The 19,687-nt window shown below is 44.2% G+C and overlaps 1 protein-coding gene and 1 long non-coding RNA gene across 3 annotated transcripts in view; one reads left to right on the top strand and one right to left on the bottom strand.

The window, feature by feature from the left end:
* Positions 1 to 19,687, top strand: part of LOC135563504 (uncharacterized) — a 43,700-nt gene that overhangs the window by 17,657 nt on the left and 6,356 nt on the right. The gene's annotated exons all lie outside the window — the stretch shown is intronic.
* Positions 2,991 to 17,740, bottom strand: LOC115145134 (UDP-glucuronosyltransferase-like). Its single transcript, XM_029686469.2, has 5 exons — positions 16,682 to 17,740; positions 5,557 to 5,688; positions 4,394 to 4,481; positions 4,004 to 4,223; positions 2,991 to 3,716 (listed from the first exon to the last, which is right to left on the bottom strand). The coding sequence occupies exons 1-5, from the start codon at positions 17,582 to 17,584 to the stop codon at positions 3,431 to 3,433; spliced, it is 1,629 nt and encodes a 542-aa protein (XP_029542329.1). The 5' UTR covers positions 17,585 to 17,740; the 3' UTR covers positions 2,991 to 3,430.

Here is a 19,687-nt window from a genome sequence, read left to right as displayed (position 1 = left end):
TAGGAATCTCGGACGATAAAAAAAAGAGAGGTTGAACAGACTAGTAATATGGGTTGCAATAATGGCGGCAGATAATTTTAGAAAGAGAGGGTCCAGATTGTCTAGCCCTACTGATTTGTATGGGTCCGGGTTACAGTTTTGACTTAATTCACCTTGAAAATCTATGGCAAGACTTGAACATGGCTGTCTAGCAATGATTAACAACCAACGTGACAGAGCTTGAAGAATTTAAAAAATAATAATGTGCTAATGTTGTAACAATCTAGGTGTATTGAGTGTTGGCTAAGGCTGGTGAGGTCCTCAGGCTTTAGAGAGTGAGAGAGAGAGAGAGAGACAGGGCTATATCCCAAATGGCACCCTATTCCCTATGGGCCCTGTAAAAAGTAGTGCACTATGTAGGAAATAGGGTGCCATTTTGGACGCAGGCCGTGGTGTCTGAAGTCTACCCAGCTTTCCCCCTCTCTAGCTTCACAATAATCAGGAATACCCTGCCCCAATGTCTCTTATGCACCAGCGTCACTGCTGCCCCTGTCAAGGGATCCACCGAGACTGTGCATATCAATAGATTAAGTGTCGGGGTACCGTCTGAAATAAGGACTTCTGCCAATGATGCTTCTCTCAGTCTTCGTTTAGTTGAAAATGTTCAGCAAGACATACAAGGTGTGTGGGTAGACTGAAAACTGTATGCCGGATAAGACACATTCATCAGATGTTATGTCAGTCACAGCTCAGACAATCCACACAATGTCTGCTTCTCTGAGATTAAGATGCCTATTTGAACCTGTGTTTATAATGTTTATGATAAACAATAAGACTCTTGGACAGCAGAACTAGTTCTTCACCAATGCATAAGATACAGTAAATATGGTAGCTTTGGGATATCTATTTCAAAATGTTTCTTCTATTTTATTTCCTATTTCCTAGTGTCATGTCTTCACTGAGCATTCTGGGTTGGACACTTCATTATCACATGACCTCAATACAACTGCCCAGCTTGGCCACACATACTGTTTTAAGATTGATTGATTCACAACATTTTGTATGTTTATGTTCATGCCTGCTGTCACAAAATGGCTTCACAGAAATCATAAAGCCACTTTGCAAGTCAGACAAAATATAGGTCAATAGCAGTGGTGCAATGGAATTGTGTGTAACAAAATGCCTTCTCTCCAGCTTATGATTTTGCATTTTTATTTAATAGAGCTAAATATGCCGAACAGGCCCCCATTAACATTGACGGGCTGTAATGAAGCGGGTCGAGAGGTTCAGGTTTCTTGGTGTCCACATCACCGACAAACTATCATGGTCCAAACACACCAAGACGGTCGTGTAGATGGCACCACGACTAATCTTCCCCCTCTGGAGACTGAAAAGATTTGGCATGGGTCCCCAGATCCTCAAAACGTTCCACAGCTGCACCATTGAGAACATCCTGACCGGTTGTATCAACCGCCTAGTATGGCAACTGCTCGGCAGTTGACCGTAAGGTGCTACAGAGGGTAGTGCGTACGGTCCAGTACATCACTGGGGCCAGACTTCCTGCTGTCCAGAACCTATATACTAGGCGGTGTCAGAGGAAAGCCCAAAAATTGTCAAGGTCTCCAGTCACCCAAATCATAGACTGTTCTCTCTGCCACCGCACGGCAAGTGGTACCGGAGTGCCAAGTCCTTAACAGCTTCTACCTTCAAGCCATAAGACTGCTGAACAATTAATTAAATGTCCACCCGGACTATTTACATTGACATGTCCCCCTCCCTTTTTTTTACACTGTTGCTCCTCGCTGTTTATTATCTATGCATAGTCACTTTACCCCTACCTACATGTACAAAATAACTAACCTGTACCCCTGCACATTGACTCGCTACCGGTACCCCCTGTATATAGCCTCTTTATTGTTATTTTTATTGTGTTACTTTTTATTTGACTATTTTTACTTTAGTTTATTGAGTACATATTTTCTCTTTCTTGAACTGCATTGTTGGTTAAGGACTTGTAAGTGTGCATTTCATGGTAAGGTCTACACCTGTTGTATTCAGAGAATGTGACAAATAAAATTTGATTTGATTTGATTATGAGGAATATACCGTCACTGGCCAGTTTGTTAGGTACACCATTCACGGAAATGGATCGCTCCTACAGATAGTGAGTCACGTGGCCATGGCTTGCTACATAAAGCAGGCAGACAGGCATCAGGGCATACTGTTACTGCTCGATTGAATGTTAGAATGGGCAAAACGAGTGACTTAATGGACTTTGAGCGTGGTATGATTGTCGGTGCCAGGTGTGCCAGATCTAGTATCTCAGAACGCACGACAGTGTCTAGAATTTACCTAGAATGGTGCGACAAACAGAAAACATCCAGTTGATAGGAGAGGTCGAAGGAGAATGGAATCGTGCAAGCTAATAGGCGGGCCGAGCCACAAACAGACAAATAACGGTGCAGTTCAACAGTGGTGTGCAGAACACCATCTCGGAACACACAACTTGTTGATCTATCTTATTGGCACCAGCGTAGAGTATTGTCCATATTTATTTAACTAGGCAAGTCCGTTAAGAACAAATTCTCATTTACAATGACGGCCTACCCCAGCCAAACCCGGAAGACGGCCGGATCCCAATCACGGCTGGATCTGATCCAGCCTGGATTTTAACCAGGGACTGTAGTGTTGCCTATCCACTCTTTATCATTGGGCTGTGCCACTTGAAACGTTGTTCTTGGACAATAATTTCCTCCTCCAGGTTAGATGGACATCATATTGTAAAATGTGTGTCTCCCCTTTCAGCAGACGTTGGTAGCCTACTCAGTAGGTTCCACTCCTATCAGCTAAACACAAGAGGAAGATGTGTCTATAAACATGGAAAGAAAGGGGAGGTATCTGAAGGCAATCATTGAATACTGCAGTCTTTTTTTAAAGCGATTTGAGTTATATTATTAGCCTAAATTAACTATCCAATCTACTCATCACATTAGGAGTATCTTACATAAGTCCACAAATGCAATGATAGATAGTTCCATGGAATGCTTTACCAAAAGGTGCATTTTCATGGTGAAAATATGCTTCCCCAAACTAGAAACTCACGCGCCTACTGTGGGAGAGGGGAGAAGGAGAGACCCGACTCAACTCAAACTAAACTGTCTATCGTACAGCAGAGCGTGTGTCCAACTCCAAACCTCCACAATTGAGTAGATAAGAGCATATCATGAGCTTACCGTTTACAAAACGGAGCTGAGAGCTCTCCATGCAGAATGGGGCCCATATAGAAATATCCCATGTTTTTTATCTCTCTCCCCTACCCCAAATCCCATGATCATTTATATCAATAAGGCAACAGATTTTTTTTATACAATTGTTTTATCTTATTCTTACAATTTGACCATCCCACCACCAGGGGGTGCTGCAGCACCTTCAGCACCCCTACTTCCCACGGCTATGCACTCTTCTTCTTCATAGACCTCTTCGTTCCACAGCACTTGCGGAAGCAGACTATGCAGCATTTAACGGTGACGATGACAACAATGAGAACTATAGTGAGTAGCAGAGTGAACACGTCCAGACTGTGGTACTGGATCCAGTTGAGGTCGTGAGCGGCGGGTCTCAGGTGTTCCGCTCCGCCGTGACGCATCACAAACTCTGACCAGAACACGGCCAGGTCCAGGGGCTCGATGGGACGGTCCTTATGCACCGCTGACAGCTTCATCATCTTCTCCTTGTAACTGGGGAGAAAGGACAAATACAACAGGATTTACAATCTCCTCATAGACAACTAATGACTGCTAATATAGGAACCACTGTGTCACACTACACAGTGCAATATTCACCTGGGGCTGAATTCTAATGAGGAACTCAGACTTTCATGTAAGTCATGCATGGCTGACAATTATATTTGCACTGAAACTCAATATGCGCGTGTAGATCTCAAGTTAGGATTTGGTCTCTGTACTGTTTGCACTGCTACTTGAGTTCATAGTATCTCCTAGTATTATATAACATGATGTCTGACCTCTTGTCGTTGATGACCTTGTTGAGAGCCTCCACCAGTTTTTCTGAGGTGATATCAAACAAGTTGAGCACCTCCCCGACGCCCCTCACTGCCATGCGGTGTACGTTGTCACCCTGTTCAGCGAACAACGGCAGCATCACCATGGGAACGCCATTACAGATCCCCTCATAGGTACCGTGGGTTCCTCCGTGGGTTATAAAGGCCTTGACCCTGGGGTGGCCTAGAACATGGAACATATAACAGAGCATGAAACCATGAAGAAGAAGAAGAAGCTATTGCTTCTCTTTCACAATGGCAACAAAGTAGCATGTTGTGTTTACTCAGAAGAGTACCCATCTGTAACTTCTGTAACCCAGGTGGTTTTCATTATAACTGAGAGACTAAACTAACCCAGCAGCTCATTCTGAGGAAGCCACTTCATCAATCTGACGTTGGCTGTAGCGTTTTTAGGCACTACTCCTGTGTACCTCCACACCACCTGAAAACACAGAGAACAACAGCTTACCTTCCTAATCAAGTCATATAGAATCATCTGCCAGTTCTGGATATAGTGGTAAAGGCACACCAGTTTTTAGTGGGATATAAATGTGTCTGGATTTTTTTAAGGCATAGCTCCAGTGTATATTTCCACACAAACTGAACAACGTAGAACTGCAGCTTGCCATGATACTTGACATAGTATATGAAGAATGGAGAATATGCAAATGCCATTGAAACTCCACATAATTAAAGGACTTGTTTTTAGTTTAGACTAACATGCTGACCAGACATGTCACGTGCACGAGCGTTGCAAAATACATTTACACATACATGTTATTCAATCATTGCACAGACGCTCGCGACAGGTGATAAAATAGAAATTGGTTCTATTTGTGAGTCCTGTGTCTCAAATCTCCTCATTGGCTTTTAGGAGCATATACCCACGTGGGTGATTGAAAGATGAACTGACGTCCACACTCCAGTCTGTTGTAGTAATTCACTGTAAAGTTGGCTGCCAACTACCATATAAAGTCCAAAGAAGAAAAAGAAGCCTGAAGGAAGGAGGAGAGATGACGAGAAACAAATTCGGTTTACCGTTTTATCAGTGGATTAATTGTCTGAGTAGAGGACCATGTGCATTTCAGGTAAAATAACAACCCAATGTTTATATTCCAGGACAAATTAGCTAGCAACAGCAATCTAAATTGCCATAAATGTTTAAAGCTTTTCGGCGTGTCTCCAAATTAATATAGTTGGTTCAGAATTTTGATATTTCAACCTGTGTGTCTTGATCATGTCTGGTGTGGATGTACAAAATCAACACGCGTGCGATGGCACAGGCGCGAGCGATTTGGTCACCATGTAATAGTGGATTGGAGATTAGGCCTACATGCTTAACATGCATAGTACTGTGCTTCTTCAAACACTGATATCTCAACTGTGAGTGAGAAATTATATCTTTAAGATTTAGAAAAATATATTGATATTTCCAGAAGATGTAGAGACTGTAACGATTGTGTTGGTCAGAAAGGGTTACTTTTTTGCCATTTGGGACATATTCGAGGTGTCCTTACCCTCTGAGGGATCCTGCTGAAGGCATCAAAAAACTGCTTGGCTTTCTCCTCCGGCATCTGAGAGACCATAGAGCCCAGGCTGAAGACCACGAAGCCATCCTCTCCTGACTCATCCACAAACTCCTGCAGATCCTGTTGAGGCACGGTGGGAAGGGTTAGTTAACAAGAAAATTGTTCATTTACATTTTCGTCATCTAGCAGACGCTCTTATCCAGAGTGACTTACAGTCAATGCATTCTACCACATATCAAGTATTGCAAGTAAAGAGAGAGAAATTTGATAATTTATGCTGCTGCTCTTGCTTTTCATGGGAGTGGAGTGTGGTACGTGTAGTTTGTTGCTGTTGGTCATAAGTTAAAAGAACCATATGCATTTCAGGTAAACAACCCAATGTGTATTTCCTAGGACAAATTAGTTAGCAACAGCAAGCTAGCTAAATGTGACTGACCGGCTCAAAATCGGTCTTATGTAGCAAAATTTGAAATTGTGTAGTTTTTTTTATTTTTTACATTAGATAAAAGTAGAGACTCATAGCTTCACTGCATTTTTGAGGAACAATGGGAAAGTAATTCTGCTTTGAAAGTTGATCAACTTGTGAACTCACTTTTGAATGTTTTGGTACCTACTGGAGAGCTCTCCTTTGTCTTCACCCGTTTAGCATTGTTCACACCCGCTTAAGCCAGCCCCAACCCTCTCTTTAAGGATTCACATGTGAGGTCATGTGACAAACAGTGAGTAGTGTAGTAAAGATTAAGACTAAAAGTGGTAAAAGTAATAGCCTACAATAAGGAAAAATTCCAGATAAACAGAAAGTGTCCAGATAAAAATATTTAATAAATATTAGATGTCGCTTACCCAGACACACTTGTCTAAATTGATAGGTCATGTGAAATAAATGCTATAACCCACAGTCACATAAAGTGGTGTAAAAAGTACTACATTGTCATACTTGAGTAAAAGTAAAGATACCTTAATAGAAAATGACTCAAGTAAAAGTACTACTACTCACCCAATAAAATACTACTTGAGTAAACGTCTAAAGGTGTTTGTTTTAAAAAATACTTCACTATCAAAAGTAAATAGAATTGGTAAAATGTACTTAAAAGTATCAAAAGTAAAAGTATAAATAATTTCAAATTCCTTATTAAGTAAACCAGACGGCACAATTATTATTTTTTATTGACGGATAGCCAGGGCCACACTCCAACAACTCAGACATAATTTTCATTTTCATTCAATTTGTGTTTAGTGAGTCTGCCAGATCAGATGCAGTAGGGATGACCAGGGATGTTCTCTTGATAAGTGTGTGAATTGGACAATTTTCCTGTCAACATGTAAAGATGTGTAAGGGAAAATGTATGGAGTAAAAAGTACATTATTTGGTGGAGGAGAGTCAGGCTTGTTCTACTGATGCTGAAAGACAAATTCCAGATACAAATATTTTGGCATTATTATACAATAGATAGCCGTAATCACTGTCAGACACACCTGGCTAACTTGATTGGTCATGTAATCATCTGGTGAAGATGACATTCCCAGATAACATTACTACACATAGATCATAAACATAATGTTAGCTATCAATCCAGCAATCTAATGTCAGCTATCTAGCTAACAGTAAACTTTAACTTGGTCTTTTGTTCAGACATGTAGCTAGCTAGCTAAAAAATATACCAACATATCCCAATCCATAGAGTACTAACAATAAAAAACGATTGTCATAGCTAGCTAAAGTTAACCAAACAGGTTCAATGTTAGCTAGTTAGCTAGCTAACATTAGGCTATAACTAGCAATGCGAAATGGCATTCTGAGATAACATTACTACACACAGATCATAAATGTAATGCTAGCTAGAGAGCTGGCCATCTAATGTCAGCTAGCTAGCTAACTGTAAGCTTTAACTTTCAATGAAAACAACTTTCTGACAAAATTAGAAACGTATATTATCTGAAACTGTAGCTAGACTCTTACCCGTATACATGGATGAACGCTTCACGGCAGACTGCAACCCCTTTCATCAAATAAGATGTCCTGTGTCATTTCTGTTTTGTTTGTCGAGCTTGCTTGTCCTGTTGTTCTGTCTAGTCACTCTGGGTTACACTGACTGTGTGCAATGCCATAACTTTAAGAATCATCTTAAGCTTTAACCCCCACCCAAACTCCATTTTACTCGCCGTAGCAGAGCTGGTTAGGATGTTTTCATGTTATCCAAAGAGTTGGTGACTATAAGTGTGCCCCTGGCAACAATTTAATTGCGCTTTTTTGCCAACACCGGCCATATTCAACCAGTGTTGAGCGTTCGTAAATTCATAAATTATTCTGCGCTCTGGCACACTCAGACGAGAGGGCTATGAAACAGTTGTTGCAGTGACGTTCTATTGAAATGAATACTTGCATAGTCGAGTCTTTTGTTAAATTTTACTACGCGATACATAAAAAAATTCATCGTTAGACAGGATTCCCTACACAAGCTAACCAGCTCAAATAGACAGAAGCGTGCTATATGGGTGACCAATCCAAACTCATCTCTCGGCATGTCCAGCCCACTTATTATCTCAGACAATCATGGGTAGTGGGAAGGTTGCTGACTTTTTCTGTGGCTTAACCAACTAGGCTTGTTATTTAACAATTTTATTTGTATTTACAGATGGCATACAAGTTTGTTATTAAGGCACATGAGAGTTGCAGAAGGCATTTCTGCCCCCTAAAAAACTTATTCAAGAAGTCATTTCTGCCCCCAAAAACGTTTTGATTAAAAAAAGTTTAAGTTCAAACGGCTCTCCTGTGAGGTAGTGACCTACGACATCTAGTTTCCTGAAACGGGTTACAAATGTCCATGAATGTTTCATGCGTGTTACGATCTGTTCCAAAATTAATATAGTTGGTTCACAATTGGTGTTGGTATTGTAACCTGCGTGACATGAACATTTCTGGTGGGGATAGATAAAATCAACATGCACATGATGTTGCATGCAGACGTGTGCGCGGATCCAGTTTGATCAGCATGTTAAAGGCGCTGCGTGGTCAAACTGACGTCTGCATGTTGAATTTTTGTTGCACATGTATCCAGATGATGCTGCGTACCATTTTGTGCAACGACGCGCTATAGGTGTGTTCGCGGTGTTATGGTGATATGGTTTTTATATTTCTTGCAATTTGCAGAGCTGGGCAGAGCTGTTGTGAAGGAAGTTGTCAAGGAAGTGAGTTTTTGTTTATACAGGATCTCCCGCCCTCACCTACCGTCAACCAATCATGTCAATGCGGAGCTACACGGAGCCCTCTGCATTATTACAACATTTGAGAGGCGCAAGGCAATGCAATATGGAGCTCAATTTGCCCTCTGCGTGCCTCCGAAGGCTCCGCATTGCATCACACCATCCATATGGAGCCTCCGACCATATTTTTGGTTCAAGCACATTTACATTACATTTAAGTCATTTAGCAGACGCTCTTATCCAGAGCGACTTACAAATTGGTGCATTCACCTTATGACCTCCAGTGGAACAGTAGTGCATCTAAATCTTTTCAGGGGAGGGGGTGAGAGGGATTACTTTATCCTATCCTAGGTATTCCTTAAAGAGGTGGGGTTTCAGGTGTCTCCGGAAGGTGGTGATTGACTCCGCTGTCCTGGCGTCGTGAGGGAGTTTGTTCCACCATTGGGGGCCAGAGCAGCGAACAGTTTTGACTGGGCTGAGCGGGAACTGTACTTCCTCAGTGGTAGGGAGGCGAGCAGGCCAGAGGTGGATGAACGCAGTGCCCTTGTTTGGGTGTAGGGCCTGATCAGAGCCTGGAGGTACTGAGGTGCCGTTCCCTCACAGCTCCGTAGGCAAGCACCATGGTCTTGTAGCGGATGCGAGCTTCAACTGGAAGCCAGTGGAGGGAGCGGAGGAGCGGGGTGACGTGAGAGAACTTGGGAAGGTTGAACACCAGACGGGCTGCGGCGTTCTGGATGAGTTGTAGGGGTTTAATGGCACAGGCAGGGAGCCCAGCCAACAGCGAGTTGCAGTAATCCAGACGGGAGATGACAAGTGCCTGGATTAGGACCTGCGCCGCTTCCTGTGTGAGGCAGGGTCGTACTCTGCGGATGTTGTAGAGCATGAACCTACAGGAACGGGCCACCGCCTTGATGTTAGTTGAGAACGACAGGGTGTTGTCCAGGATCACGCCAAGGTTCTTAGCGCTCTGGGAGGAGGACACAATGGAGTTGTCAACCGTGATGGCGAGATCATGGAACGGGCAGTCCTTCCCCGGGAGGAAGAGCAGCTCCGTCTTGCCGAGGTTCAGCTTGAGGTGGTGATCCGTCATCCACACGGATATGTCTGCCAGACATGCAGAGATGCGATTCGCCACCTGGTCATCAGAAGGGGGAAAGGAGAAGATTAATTGTGTGTCGTCTGCATAGCAATGATAGGAGAGACCATGTGAGGTTATGACAGAGCCAAGTGACTTGGTGTATAGCGAGAATAGGAGAGGGCCTAGAACAGAGCCCTGGGGGACACCAGTGGTGAGAGCACGTGGTGTGGAGACGGATTCTCGCCACGCCACCTGGTAGGAGCGACCTGTCAGGTAGGACGCAATCAAGCGTGGGCCGCGCCGGAGATGCCCAACTCGGAGAGGGTGGAGAGGAGGATCTGATGGTTCACAGTATCGAAGGCAGCCGATAGGTCTAGAAGGATGAGAGCAGAGGAGAGAGAGTTAGCTTTAGCAGTGCGGAGCGCCTCCGTGATGCAGAGAAGAGCAGATCTCAGTTGAATGACTAGTCTTGAAACCTGACTGATTTGGATCAAGAAGGTCATTCTGAGAGATAGCGGGAGAGCTGGCCAAGGACGGCACGTTCAAGAGTTTTGGAGAGAAAAGAAAGAAGGGATACTGGTCTGTAGTTGTTGACATCGGAGGGATCGAGTGTAGGTTTTTTCAGAAGGGGTGCAACTCTCGCTCTCTTGAAGACGGAAGGGACGTAGCCAGCGGTCAGGGATGAGTTGATGAGCGAGGTGAGGTAAGGGAGGAGGTCTCCGGAAATGGTCTGGAGAAGAGAGGAGGGGATAGGGTCAAGCGGGCAGGTTGTAGGGCGGCCGGCCGTCACAAGACGCGAGATTTCATCTGGAGAGAGAGGGGAGAAAGAGGTCAGAGCACAGGGTAGGGCAGTGTGAGCAGAACCAGCGGTGTCGTTTGACTTAGCAAACGAGGATCGGATGTCGTCGACCTTCTTTTCAAAATGGTTGACGAAGTCATCTGCAGAGAGGGAGGAGGGGGGGAGGGGGAGGAGGATTCAGGAGGGAGGAGAAGGTTGCAAAGAGCTTCCTAGGGTTAGAGGCAGATGCTTGGAATTTAGAGTGGTAGAAAGTGGCTTTAGCAGCAGAGAGAGAAGAGGAAAATGTAGAGAGGAGGGAGTGAAAGGATGTCAGGTCCGCAGGGAGGCGAGTTTTCCTCCATTTCCACTCGGCTGCCCGGAGCCCTGTTCTGTGAGCTCGCAATGAGTCGTCGAGCCACGGAGCGGGAGGGGAGGACCGAGCCGGCCTGGAGGATAGGGGACATAGAGAGTCAAAGGATGCAGAAAGGGAGGAGAGGAGGGTTGAGGAGGCAGAATCAGGAGATAGGTTGGAGAAGGTTTGAGCAGAGGAAGAGATGATAGGATGGAAGAGGAGAGAGAGTAGCGGGGGAGAGAGAGCGAAGGTTGGGACGGCGCGATACCATCCGAGTAGGGGCAGTGTGGGAAGTGTTGGATGAGAGCGAGAGGGAAAAGGATACAAGGTAGTGGTCGGAGACTTGGAGGGGAGTTGCAACGAGGTTAGTGGAAGAACAGCATCTAGTAAAGATGAGGTCGAGCGTATTTCCTGCCTTGTGAGTAGGGGGGAAGGTGAGAGGGTGAGGTCAAAAGAGGAGAGGAGTGGAAAGAAGGAGGCAGAGAGGAATGAGTCAAAGGTAGGCGTGGGGAGGTTAAAGTCGCCCAGAACTGTGAGAGGTGAGCCGTCCTCAGGAAAGGAGCTTATCAAGGCATCAAGCTCATTGATGAACTCTCCGAGGGAACCTGGAGGGCGATAAATGATAAGGATGTTAAGCTTGAAAGGGCTGGTAACTGTGACAGCATGGAATTCAAAGGAGGCGATAGACAGATGGGTAAGGGGAGAAAAGAGAATGACCACTTGGGAGAGATGAGGATCCCGGTGCCACCACCCCGCTGACCAGAAGCTCTCGGGGTGTGCGAGAACACGTGGGCAGACGAAGAGAGAGCAGTAGGAGTAGCAGTGTTGTCTGTGGTGATCCATGTTTCCGTCAGTGCCAAGAAGTCGAGGGACTGGAGGGAGACATAGGCGGAGATGAACTCTGCCTTGTTGGCCGCAGATCGGCAGTTCCAGAGGCTACCGGAGACCTGGAACTCCACGTGGGTCGTGCGCGCTGGGACCACCAGATTAGGGTGGCCGCGGCCACGCGGTGTGGAGCGTTTGTATGGTCTGTGCAGAGAGGAGAGAACAGGGATAGACAGACACATAGTTGACAGGCTACACAAGAGGCTACGCTAATGCAAAGGAGATTGGAATGACAAGTGGACTACACGTCACGAGTGTTCAGAGAGTTAAGCTTACGTAGCAAGAATCTTATTGACTAAAATGATTAAAATGATACAGTACTGCTGAAGTAGGCTAGCTGGCAGAGGCTGCGTTGTTGACTAAGTAGGCTAGTTGGCATTGGCTGCGTTGGCATTGGCATTGGCTAGTTGGCATTGGCTGCGTTGTTGACACTACACTAATCAAGTCGTGACACTACACTAATCAAATGGTCTCTTACTCTACTATAGTGCGAGTCGGCTTGGTTGGTGGTTGGTGCTGTCTCTCCCTCCTTTCTTCATGTTCACTCACTCACAGAACTGCCCCTCTCCTGCCTGCTCAAGCGGTACCTCTCTCTCCATCCCTCCAGTGTTGCCAACAATTTTTCAGTGAGATATGCTATTGGCTCCTTGATTTGTCGCTAGAAGTCGCTAGATGATGTTTTGCCATTGTCGCGACAACACAGCTGCGGTCCCCGACATAGTGTTTTGGTCCCCTCTGCCGCTGCACACCATCGCCTCTTGAACTTCTCAGCTCCTCCCACTCTCATTTACGGCTGAATTGAATGGAAAAAGTAGCTAAACGCTATCAAAACCATAGAAACCCTCGGTGTCAAAACTCCCCAAAGGCAGCCTGTAAGTAGTTGAATTTTTCACCAGAATCTTTTACCAATAAAAGTCACTGGAGGGGTCTAAAACCTCGCTAAATATCGACAAAATCTCTAAGTTTGCAACACTGAGCCTATCGCGCTTTATCAGGTCGTTATAATAAAAAATGACATTTCTGCTGCTTCCCTCACCGGGATTGGAACGTGTCTGGATCTGTCTATATGGAATGGGTCTAGCTGTCCTCGGGTCTGTTGGGAACGGGTCTCTATATTTTTTTATTTTATTTATGTACATCGGGTCCAGGTTGGGAAAGCCTCAGGTCCATTTCAGAATGTGTCCAACTTTTTGGACACATGTCCAACTAGTTGGAACTAGAACACAATAGGGCTACTCAGTTCTTCTGTTAGATTATAGTGGCCACAGTCCAGGGGGAAAGAACTGTGCTATGTCCCAAATGGCACCCTATTACCTATGTAGTGCATTATTTTTGACCAGGGCCCAGAGGGCTCTGGTCAAAAGTAGTTCACTGTATGGGAAGTGTGGTACCATTTGAGGCACATCAATGCTGTTCCTGGCTCAGGTTTCACTAGCTGAACACAGTCTTTAGAGAAGAAACAGATTGGAGGGTAGTTCAGAGAGGGACATTCCCCCAACATTAATGTTCAGCAATACTTGAGTGTTAGAACAGTCTTTGGTCTGGTTAGCAAAATATTGACTGAAGGAGGGAAGGTGAAGTTGTGAAAGGAGCCCATTCTCTGATAACACACCCTGTATTCATAGAAGACAAAGGCATAATAAATTCTATAACAATCACAGCTAACCCTAACTCCAACCCTAACCCCACAATACAAACCCTGCAGAGTAGTTTCCCTTCCTGAGGTTTGTAGGGTTGGAACTAGAACACAATAGGGCCCCTCAGTTCTTCTGTTAGATAATAGTGGCCACAGCCCAGGAGGAAATAACTGTGTTATGTCCTAAATGGCACCCTATTACCTATATAGTGCCTTATTTTTGACCAGGGCTCAGAGGGCTGACTGAACACCGTCTTTAGAGAAGCGAGAGAATGGAGGGTAGTACATAGAGGGACATTCCCCCAATGTTAATTTTGAGCAATACTTTTCTTTCTACAAAATATGAGAAACCACACCTTAACTTTCCCTGCACATCTATCTGCCTTGTCCTTTTCCCTTACCCAAGCTGAAGGACGTGGTTAAGAAACTTTTGAAAAGTAATGGATGCGATTATGGAGCATTTCTATTGGTGCATTGCTTTTTATATTCCCTAAAACATTGTCAGGATTACTTGTGTTTGGCATGACTCCCATAGCACTCTGGCGTCTTTTATCAGTACCCACAATACTTACAATTGACAGGAAAATAACTTGAACTCTAGGTTACACCAGGTTTGACAGATTGCAAGGCAAACTAGATGGTAATTGTACATGAAGTGCAATTGATGGGACTTGCTTTAACTCTTTAAAAATATTTTTGTGATAGTGGTAGAACTTTGAAAAGTGTAACTTTACTATTTAAAGCAAGGCACTTACATATAGTCACTGTTGAATGTCGTAAAATAATTGGTCTGATTTACTTTGATAGACTACTATATCAACCATATTACTTTGGATTGTGGGGCATTTAGATCGCAAAAAATGTCTAAACTACAGTTATTGTGTGAAAACTAAAAGAAGAAAGACATAAGACAAAGTGATCTTCTGTCATAAAATGGGAATAAAAGGGAGGATCATGTGGACAAAACTCTTCGCATAGCAACTCTCATTCAAGCTGTGGGTTTCAGATAAAACAGGTGCACAATTTACTTTTGTAAAACATTCAGTGTAAATGAAGTTTGATTTTAGTTGAAAGATGATGTGATGATTAGAACGTTTTAGGCTACAATTTGGGAAGAGAGATGGGATGGTGGATCTAGTGATGACAGCTCTTTAAAATTATTTTATGGTTGTTGAAGAACTACACAGAATAGGTTTGTATGCAGACCTACTGATAGCTAGCTGTTGTTCTATCTAAAAGATGAACTCTTTAGGCTAACAATGATCACTGAAAAGTACAGTTCCTGAAGAAAATGTGGTGTGTTTGCTAGCATGTATGCTATTGAAATACATTATAGTAGTGGTAGTTTCTGCAGTTGTACTGGTGGTGATTGGTTATAGTTTAAGATGTGGGTAGATGAAAATCTGTATTGATTGATTGATTGGTTGGTTGATAGGATAGGCTAGCCTGGACATGTGAAAGTCGGTTTGGTGTCTCTAGCTTGAACGGTTCAAGAGTTACAATTATTGCTGGTAGGTATTATATGCGAACCAGAGCTAGGTAGCAATGCCCAGGAACAAAGCTGGACCAGAGCTAGTGGGGACCAGAGCAGTAGTTGTGGTCAGTAGTTGTGTGGTCAGTGGTTGTATTGCAGATTCTTTGGACCCTACAGTATGAAAATGGTCAGTAGTTGTGTGGTTGTGGTAAGTAGTGGTCAGTAGTTTTAGTCAGTAGTTTAGGTAAGTAGTTGTGTGGTTCATTAGTTGTGGTCAATAGTTGTGTTCAGTAGTAGTGGTCAGTACTTTTATGGTTGTGGTCATTAGTTGTGTGGTTCATTAGTTGTGTCAGTAGTGTGGTTGTGGTCAGTAATTGTGGTCAGATGTTGTGGCCACTAGTTGTGGTCAGTAGTTGTGTGATTGTGGTTGTGAGTATGGTCTGTAGTTGTGCTGTTGTGGTCAGTAGTTGTGTGTTGACTAGTTGTGTGGTTGTGGTCAGTAGTTGTGTGTTGACTAGTTGTGTGGTTGTGGTCAGTAGTTGTGGTTGTCATAATTTTTGCCAAAGCTTCACCATGTGCTCCTCTGCATATGTGAGTGTCCATAGCAACGGGTCTGTTTGGGCTGCTCAATGATGAGACATGAGAAAGCTGTTAGCAAGCTACTTTTTTGTCCCTTTAAACTCTGATAAACAGCTGTAACTTTGAATTGGTAGTAGAAATCTTGTCCGACTTGTTGGGGAAGGGGTCAGTTGTTTTGGGGGGGAAATGGGGTAAAATGTGTTAATGCAGTTACTAAAACAGCTGTATAGTTAGATCCGTAGAATATATTTTGATAGTGTAAAAGACCGATCTGCATGTTATAAAGTTTTAATTATATTTCTAGCTTAAACGGTGTAGGAGGAGTAACGTTCCAAATGAGAAGAAGAAGAAGTATGACAAGATTTTGAATGAGGACGTTTGCTTCGCTAGTCCCATTAATGAGAGCTAGTGGAATGTGGGCTGTATAAATGTGAGGAGAAGCTAGTCGGTAGATTAACAGAGAGCTGTGTCCAGTCAGTCCCTATGGAGGAAACAGAGATCAGGTTACAGCTGGCCGCTAGCTGAGTGTCTGACAGGCAGGTAAACACAACATCTGGGTTGTGGGACAACACCCAACAGTCTGATTGACTGTCCCTTTTAAACACCCAACAGAATATTTCTGACTGTTTTACAACATTCGGGCTTCAGAGGAGAAAGTAATCTCAGTCTGTCAAAACATAACGATCTTGAAAAGAGATGTGGTCCCAAATTAGAAAGTAAGAGAAGAATTTGATAGCTTGAAATTAAATTTAAACAAGTTAAAATGTCCGAAATGTATCCTCGAGGAATGTCTGATGTGGTACAACTGCCGCTGCAGTGAATCTATCCATTAAGGCAGGGGTGTCAAACTAATTCCACGGAGAGCCGAGTGTCTGCGGGCTCTTGGTTTTTCCTTTCAATTAAGACCAAGACAACCAGGTGAGGGGAGTTCCTTACTAATTTGTGACCTTAATTCATCAATCAAGTACAAGGGTGGAGCGAAAACCCGCAGACACTTGGCCATCTGTGGAATTAGTTTGACACATGTACCGTAAAGGTTTCTGGACCTGGATCCATATAAGATATAGGTTGCACAGCTCTGCACAGTTGAATTTTTTGCACAGTTGAAGTATTTATAAGAGATTTACCTCTGGAAGTGGATCTCTTTTACCACAGTTGATGCCTCCAATGTGGACCATGTTAGGCATCGTGGGTTTGGGATACTCAAAGGAGTAGTCATACCTCAGCAGCCAGATTGCCCCGTGACCCAGCAGTTCCCTGTACGTCATGTCCTTCTCCAGGTACCTACTGGTCAGCTCGTCAAAGCTAGCAAACATTACTGTGCACAGGTAGCTCTCCAGACCGTACATGAGCATGTTCTTAACTCTCCCTAGGAAGTCCATGTGGTCAGTGTTGCCGGAGAAGAAGCGTGGTACGTAGGATGGGGGATTGGGGCACTGGGCAGCCCTATCCTCCATCCCACAGGGGATCCCCTTCAAGAAGTACACCGCTGGAATGTTGAAGGACTCAGCGATGATGGATCCACAGGGTAGGAAGGGGTCGGTCAGCATCATCTTGAACCCTTCTCCTCTCAGTCGCTGCATCAGGGGCTTGTCATACAGAAGACCCTCACAGCCTTTCACCTGCATGTCGGTGAAGTCAATCAGGCCCTGCACGTTCATAAATATGTCCGTTACCTTTGGGGTCTTGCGGAACATGTCGTCCTTCAATTTGTCGATGTTCTTGTCCAGCTGTGCCTTGTTGAAGGGGACCCTAAAGATCTCAGTCCTGTGGTAGTCAGAGCTCTTGATGAGGATGGATGTCTCAGGGACCAGCACCACCATCTCATGGCCCCTGGCCGCAAGCTCCTTCACCAGAAGCTTCATACTCAGCCAGTGGCTCCCTTCTACAGGCATCACCAGGACCTTGTCCCCCTGGATGGGCCTTGGACACAGGGCTAGGCAGCACAGCAGAACCAGCAGTCCCAGCCTATGCCCCGGCGTCAGCCCCAGCCCCTGCTTAACCACAGGAACACTTTTCCCCCAGCCCATGCCTCTCTGCCTCTCTTTTCAGTTATACAAGCTGTGTTGTGAGAAGGACACTAACTCCCTGAGGTCTGGCACTGAGTTCTACTGAGAGGTGGCTAGACCTCAGACTAAACTGTGGGAGTATGTGTATCCCTGCTAGGTCTGGGTCTGCATGTGCAATCAGGCTGTTATATAACCCTAGTCAGTCCTTTCTGTGGACCAAAGTCTAACTGCAGGCTGAATGGTTCAGGTTAATGATTCCTTAGGGCAATTGAGAGATGGAGAGGATTAGCTCGCTAGTAATCTCAATGTGACAGCCTTAACATACAGTATAGAGTAGCTGAGTTGGTTCTGGGTGCTGAGATTAGCTGGATACTGGCTAGTGAATTATAATGCAAAAGTATTACAGAGATACTGATGAATAGTTGGATTTACTACTAACAAGTAAGCATTGCTAATTTAAAAGGAAGCAACAAAAAAACGCTTCTTTCCAATAGTACTCATATTGTTATAAGTTGAATTGTTCTTAGTTCTACAAAAAATGTTGTCAGTTATTTATTAACTTCCCATTGATCAGCATGACATTGGAAAAGAAAAGTAACACGAAAGGTAACCCGATATCACAGGAAGGCTAAAAAGATCATCAAGGACAACAATCACCCGAGCCACTGCCTGTTCACCCCGCTATCATCCAGAAGGATGTCAATACAGGTGCAACAAAGCTGGGCCCGAGAGACTGAAAAACAGCTTCTATCTCAAGGCCATCAGACTGTTTAACAGACATCACTAACATAGAGGCTGCTGCCAACATACAGACTCAAACCTCTGGCCACTTTAATAAATGGATTTAATAAAGTTATCACTAGTCACATTAAATAACGCCACTTTAATAATGTTTACATATCCTACATTACTCATCTCATATGGATATACTGTATTCTATACCATCTACCGCATCTTGCCTATGCCGTACGGCCATCGCTCATCCATATATTTATATGTACATATTCTTATTCATCCCTTTACATTTGTGTGTATAAGGTAGTCGTTGTGAATTTGTTAGATTACTTGTTCGATATTACTGCACTGTTGGAACTAGAAGCAGAAGCATGTCGCTACACTCGCATTAACATCTGCTAACCATGTGTATGTGACCAATACAATTTGATTTGATACAGAGCATGCAACATGCAAGTCATAGTTACACTATTAACCCTGCTCTGGGAGGAGTCATGGTGGTTTTCTAACCTTTGAGTTATACACTAAAGCTCAAAGTATTCTCATATTTTGTGAGGAATCTTGACCATTACCTTCAGCTCCTCCCCTTTCTTCTCCCACCAAAAAACACTGACACGCAAATTTACGCTCTCAGTCGTGCGCAAATCTCCACGCACACTGGACCTCGTCAGAGCTAAATATCGTCTTTGTCCGCTTTGAGGCTAGCAACACTGAACTATGCATGAGGGCACCAACTGTTTCTGATGGCTGTAGCTGATGTGAGTAAGACCTTTAAACAGGTTAACATTCACAAGGCCGCAGGGCCTGGATTACCAGGACGGGTACTCAGACCATGCGCTGACCAGATGGCAAGTGTTTTCACTGACATTTTCAACCTCTTCCTGACCCAGTCTGTAATAAGTTTCATGCTGAAACAGTCCCTGTGTCCATAAATGCCAATGTAACCTGTTTAAATTATTATTTCCCCGTAGCAATCACATATGTAGCTATGAAATGCTTTCAAAGGCTGGCCATAGCTCACATCAACACCATCATCCTAGACACCCTGTACACACTCCAATTCGCATACCTTCTCAACAGATCCACAGATGACGCAATCTCTATTGCCCTCCACATTGCCCTTTACCACCTGGACAAAAGTTACACCTACGTGAGAATGCTGTTCATTGACTTAAGCTCATCATTGAACATCATTGTGCCCTCCAAACTCATCACTAAACTAAGGACCCTGGGATTAAACACCTCCCTCTGCAACAGGATCCTGTACTTCATAATGGGTTGTCTCCAGGTGGTGAGGCAACAACACATCTGCCATGCTGACTCTCAACACGAAGGCCCCTGCTGTACTCCCCATTCACCCAGGACTGCGTGGCCGTGCACAACTCCAAC

Source organism: Oncorhynchus nerka, linkage group LG1 (assembly GCF_034236695.1).
Source record: "Oncorhynchus nerka isolate Pitt River linkage group LG1, Oner_Uvic_2.0, whole genome shotgun sequence".
NCBI lineage: Eukaryota > Metazoa > Chordata > Actinopteri > Salmoniformes > Salmonidae > Oncorhynchus > Oncorhynchus nerka.
Note: the sequence above shows the minus strand (reverse complement) of the source record. Positions and strands in the feature narration are given on the sequence as shown.

What these genes read in the sequence shown, in the direction of transcription:
- LOC115145134 (XM_029686469.2), bottom strand. Translation starts at nt 17,584, where the DNA reads ATGGGCTGGGGGAAAAGTGTTCCTGTGGTTAAGCAGGGGCTGGGGCTG. An exon ending in AAAGAGATCCACTTCCAGAG is followed by an intron (nt 5,689 to 16,681) that starts GTAAATCTCTTA and finishes GTGCCTCAACAG; the next exon opens with GATCTGCAGGAGTTTGTGGA. An exon ending in AAGGTCATCAACGACAAGAG is followed by an intron (nt 3,717 to 4,003) that starts GTCAGACATCAT and finishes CTTTCTCCCCAG; the next exon opens with TTACAAGGAGAAGATGATGA.